The sequence below is a fragment of the Olea europaea genome, chromosome 20 (assembly GCF_002742605.1).
Source record: "Olea europaea var. sylvestris chromosome 20, O_europaea_v1, whole genome shotgun sequence".
Classification (NCBI taxonomy): domain Eukaryota; kingdom Viridiplantae; phylum Streptophyta; class Magnoliopsida; order Lamiales; family Oleaceae; genus Olea; species Olea europaea.
Genome location: NC_036256.1, coordinates 15,493,864 through 15,498,425, shown reverse-complemented (window position 1 = coordinate 15,498,425; position 4,562 = coordinate 15,493,864). Strand labels below are relative to the sequence as shown.

The following is a 4,562-nucleotide window of genomic DNA, read 5'->3' as shown; positions in this document are numbered from 1 at the left end:
AAACACTAAAAATGAGCACACGAATTTCAAGATTGATCTGCTCAAACGAGTCACATCCTACGAGGGCATGTTGAGAGATAAAAATCTCACATCGGTTAAATACCGAAATAATAACTAACTTAAAAAGATTTTAGACTACTTCTCTTCATAAAGTTGAACTTATTAAGATGAACCCCAAGTCTTAGTACACATCATTTCACAAATTTGGTAACAACCAAAATCCTTCAAACCCTTATTACAGACAAAACGATTTTCTTCTCAATGCAAATGGCAAGAGATTAATTAATCAATAGATGAAACGAGTTTGATCCAGTTATAGTGCTAGATCAAAATATTGAAACGTCATCAACTTGCCCGTCGACGGCTAAGTCTGCTACACCATCGACTGGGTGTGGAGAAGGGTAATCTGGAATGGGTAGTCTAATTAGGGTTTGGGTTTTGAAAGTTTAGAACGTGTTAAATACGTGACTAAATTTATTAATTAATTAATATGGTATTATTCAAATTTCTTAATTTTTAAAGGCAGTGGGTCTAATTTGCCCAATAACATTCACATTACTTGAATTTCAGAGTAACATATAGAAGAGGCTATAATAATGCCAACCATATACACTTGGTAAGAATTAGTTACCAATATGCGAAAATCAAGTCATCAAGCAAGGAATGAATATCAAGATTTCTCTAATCGTCAAAAATATATATAGAATATCAAGATTTCAATTTCTAATTTTGACTAATACCCACAAAATTATTAAGGTACCACAGTAACATTTTTAAGGTAGTTTGGGGGCAAAGAGTAATTTTATACGAAATCATAGGGACCCAAGTGCAAGATCTTGAAAAGAAATAAGTCAATAACCTTAAATAGTTGAAATCTGACGTTTGACGGGACATCTTTCCTTCACCTACCGCGGATCCAACATAAATGTAAATATCGACTCCAACGCTGCTTTCAATTTTCATATCCCATTTTTTAAATTCTTCATAAAATGAGCAAAATTTTTACTTTGGCTGAGGTTTCTGAGCACAACAACGCCAAGGACTGTTGGCTCATCATTGATGGCAAGGTACGATAGTTTGTTCTGATTTCTGCCAAAAATTTTACACCCTTTTACGTGTATTTAAATAGGTGTGATCTACTTCACGTTTGCAATATCCATATCTGATAAATATTCGATCTTGCTTGGACTTTTGGTTGCTGTGATTTTGAAGTGAATTTTTTCATTAGTAATTGATTCGATTTTTCAAGTTTTGGTTAGCTGGGTTGGAAACTTGGAATATATGAATCTAATATTTATCTTTTGTGAAAATTATTTTACTGTATAAGTTAAGAAAAACTTTTCGTTTTATAACAATATAGATCAGCTTGATCTGATCCGTACTGGGGACTTGTTTCCAGTATGTGGATTTTATTTGCATGTAAAGCATTAGCAATTTATGCCATTGTTTCGGCATGACAAATCATAGTTGTTGGAGCATAATTTACGACTCTCTAGTTGATGTAACCTATTTTATTGGATCATTTAACTTGAATAGTTTGCCCTATGTTGCATCCATCTGGAGTAAAGAATTCGAGTAAATGTCTTCAAGAGAATCTGTGCCTTAGCTACTGAGTTTCACTAAAAAATTGAGTTAATTATGCATTTGCATTTCTTCGGAGTATAAATGCTGAAGTTTGCTCATTGATCTTTGGTATCATGTTAATTTGTCGTGTTTAATACTGGGAATTCCCAATTTCCCATGTTGGATTCTTGAGTTAAGATTTAAGATTTGTCTTGATGCCATGTCAGAATAGCCATTTGGAATTCTATGTTGTGTGCTTATGGCTGTTTGGTATCATATTAATATGTCATAATTCAGTTCTCGAGATTTGATTCAAGATGTCTTGATGCAATGTCGGGATATCCATTTGACATTCTACATATAGTCACCATAGTCCATTTGAAATTGATACCTTATTCAGAGTAAAAATGGGGAACAGAATCTCATGAAATTATTTCCTCTTAAAATAAACTTTAGAAGGTTTTGCACTTTTTGTTGCTCTCACAGACAACTAATTCTTGTTGCGACCAGCTTAATCTTTATAACCTATTTTTTATTTATTTTATGTTTCATCTTATATTATTTTCTCTCCTAATCACGTTGAACAGAGAACTAGTGAACTACTATAGCTAGGGAATGAAATTATTTTGCACTCTACAATTCCTATCTTCCCAGCAAAAACACGATAAAATCAGCCTTTTAGTGCTTCATTTGCGAAGGGTCAACACACTCCATTTTTGTTGCCTCAACACTTGGAATTTATACACAAATTCGTTGTGTACACCCCAACTGCTAGGGTAGTTTAAACACAGTTTTCCCATCCCACTAAGGCTAAACTGTATAATTTATAGTACTCAGCCAACCGCCCTCAACCGTCGGTCAGATGCCATCCTTGTGCTTGTTTTTGCCAACTGAATATGGACTGAAATCATCCAAGGCAAGAAGATGGCATCTGTCTATGCATGCCTTGCTATCGACACATTTCTATGTGCTCTGCTTAGAAACCCCCCACGCTCATAATCAATCCCGTCATGCAGTGCAGGCCATCAAGTAGATCTCTCATTGCATGATTTCCCTCCCTTCCCAATGCACATATTCCTCATACATCCGTGCAAACTCTATACACAATTTAGCCAAATGCGCCATCACACGCACATCAGTGAGATAACATCCCGTTGTCTTGCCATATGTGCACAATTCAGGCATGCTTGTGCCAAGGCATCAACAGAGGGCAAAGCACCGTCTATGATAAAGCCGTCGATAAGAGGTTAACAGTATCACAATATGCAAAGGTCTTGAGAAAAAGTCTCACCATCGCACTTTATGGAATATTCCATTGGTTAGGTCTTTGATGAGCAAGGATTTCAGCCTGCATGTGACATGGGCGTGTCGAATATAAAATATAAATTTTTGTTTGACCATTGACCTAAATCTTGTAGTTGATCGACCAATTGTTTTAGCTTGTTTTAGTGATTTAGTTTGTTTATTGCAACATAATAAAAAATTTCAAGTAACATGCTATTTCTGCTGTAATGGCAAATCCTTAGGTAAATAATAATCTTTAGGCTACTATTAATCGAAGTTATTTCTGTCTGGCTTAACTAGTAAATTTATTAAAATTGAGTGGAATAAGCTATAGATATGCTATGCCAATGCAATAGCAAGCATTATAAAATAGGCCAAACTCTAAAATATTACAGTAATGGTTTTTTTTCTGTGATAACGAACTTGAGGAAAATAAGTTTGCATTTGAAATGGGTTCCAGGAATGCCTAACTGGTACTTAATATGAAATTTAATTCCAATTCAATGAATAAGTTTAGTACTATCTCTATGTCACCGCAAACGTGGAAGGGGAAAAAGTTCTAAATGGACCCAAATGTTTACTTGTCCGTGGGAAAAAGTTGTATACGAGAGTTACACATAATAACGAAAAACACTACTTGGAAACAAATGATTAGACAGCAATTTGACTCGTATGGTATTATGGTCGTGGTAATGAGATGTGTTGCCTAAAACTGATGGTGCTATGATCCATCTCATTTTAGTACATGTTTGCATCCTATGTATGCTATTTTTGTTTTCTCATGATTGTTTGAAGTGATCTGGACATCAAACCTTTGAACAGGTTTATGATGTCACAAAATTCTTGGAAGACCATCCTGGTGGCGATGAAGTTTTGTTGTCTGCAACAGGTAATATCACTGAATGTGAAATGTTGTCTGTGTTATCACGATGTTTATTGCGATATTTTCAACATCACATGTACAAATTATTATGCATAAGGTCATTAGATCGTATGACAATTCTGATTTTTTTTCTCGGCAGGGAAGGATGCAAGTGACGATTTTGAGGATGTCGGCCATAGTAGCAGTGCAAGGGCAATGATGGACGAATTCTATGTTGGTGACATTGATACAACGACCGTCCCCACCAAAACCCAGTACACCGCTCCAAAGCAGCCTCACTACAACCAAGACAAAACATCTGAGTTCGTCATCAAACTCCTTCAATTCTTAGTTCCCCTGGTCATCTTGGGTGTGGCCGTTGGCATCCGTTTCTATACAAAATCTTCAGCTTAAAACATAAGATTATATAAGTTAAAATCCCCTTCTTGTTATACATTAGTTTGCGTATATTGGGGATTGATCCATATTTCAACTTCTGTGGTAATGGGGATGGTTTTGGCTCTTTACTCTTGAAACCTAATTATCTTCATCTGGCATGCTTGTGGTAATCAAATATTTGCCTTGTCATGAGTTTTGGTTAGTTCTTACTTCCATCACGAGTTTAGATTAACTATACACGTTACTGAGCTTTATGGTAGTATCATTAACGTACATTTTTGGGAAATCTAGTGATTTTTGAGCGCTCAACAGCTGCATTTCTGTGTCATGAGTTGTTGTTGGATCAATGAGATTTGTTGGCGGTCACCTATTATACTTCGTTTTACTTTCTTGGCGGGGGAAACTCTGTTCAGCTTGTGGTAGTTTCAAAATTTTCCTGTAGAGGGCATCTTTA

The 4,562-nt window shown here is 35.7% G+C and overlaps 1 protein-coding gene across 1 annotated transcript; it reads left to right on the top strand.

Annotated features, from left to right (window-relative positions):
* The first annotated feature begins 893 nt into the window (after positions 1–893).
* On the top strand, positions 894–4,313 carry LOC111369791 (cytochrome b5). The gene is made up of 3 exons (XM_022991441.1): positions 894–1,067; positions 3,670–3,736; positions 3,870–4,313. Exons 1-3 carry the CDS (start codon positions 990–992, stop codon positions 4,121–4,123), a joined length of 399 nt encoding a protein of 132 aa, XP_022847209.1. The 5' UTR covers positions 894–989; the 3' UTR covers positions 4,124–4,313.
* Positions 4,314–4,562: the final 249 nt, after the last annotated feature.

Bases quoted from the DNA above. Each gene is read 5' to 3' on its own strand.
- LOC111369791 (XM_022991441.1), top strand. From the start codon at position 990: ATGAGCAAAATTTTTACTTTGGCTGAGGTTTCTGAGCACAACAACGCC. The intron at 1,068-3,669 runs GTACGATAGTTT...ACCTTTGAACAG, and splicing joins GGCTCATCATTGATGGCAAG to GTTTATGATGTCACAAAATT. The intron at 3,737-3,869 runs GTAATATCACTG...TTTTCTCGGCAG, and splicing joins AGTTTTGTTGTCTGCAACAG to GGAAGGATGCAAGTGACGAT.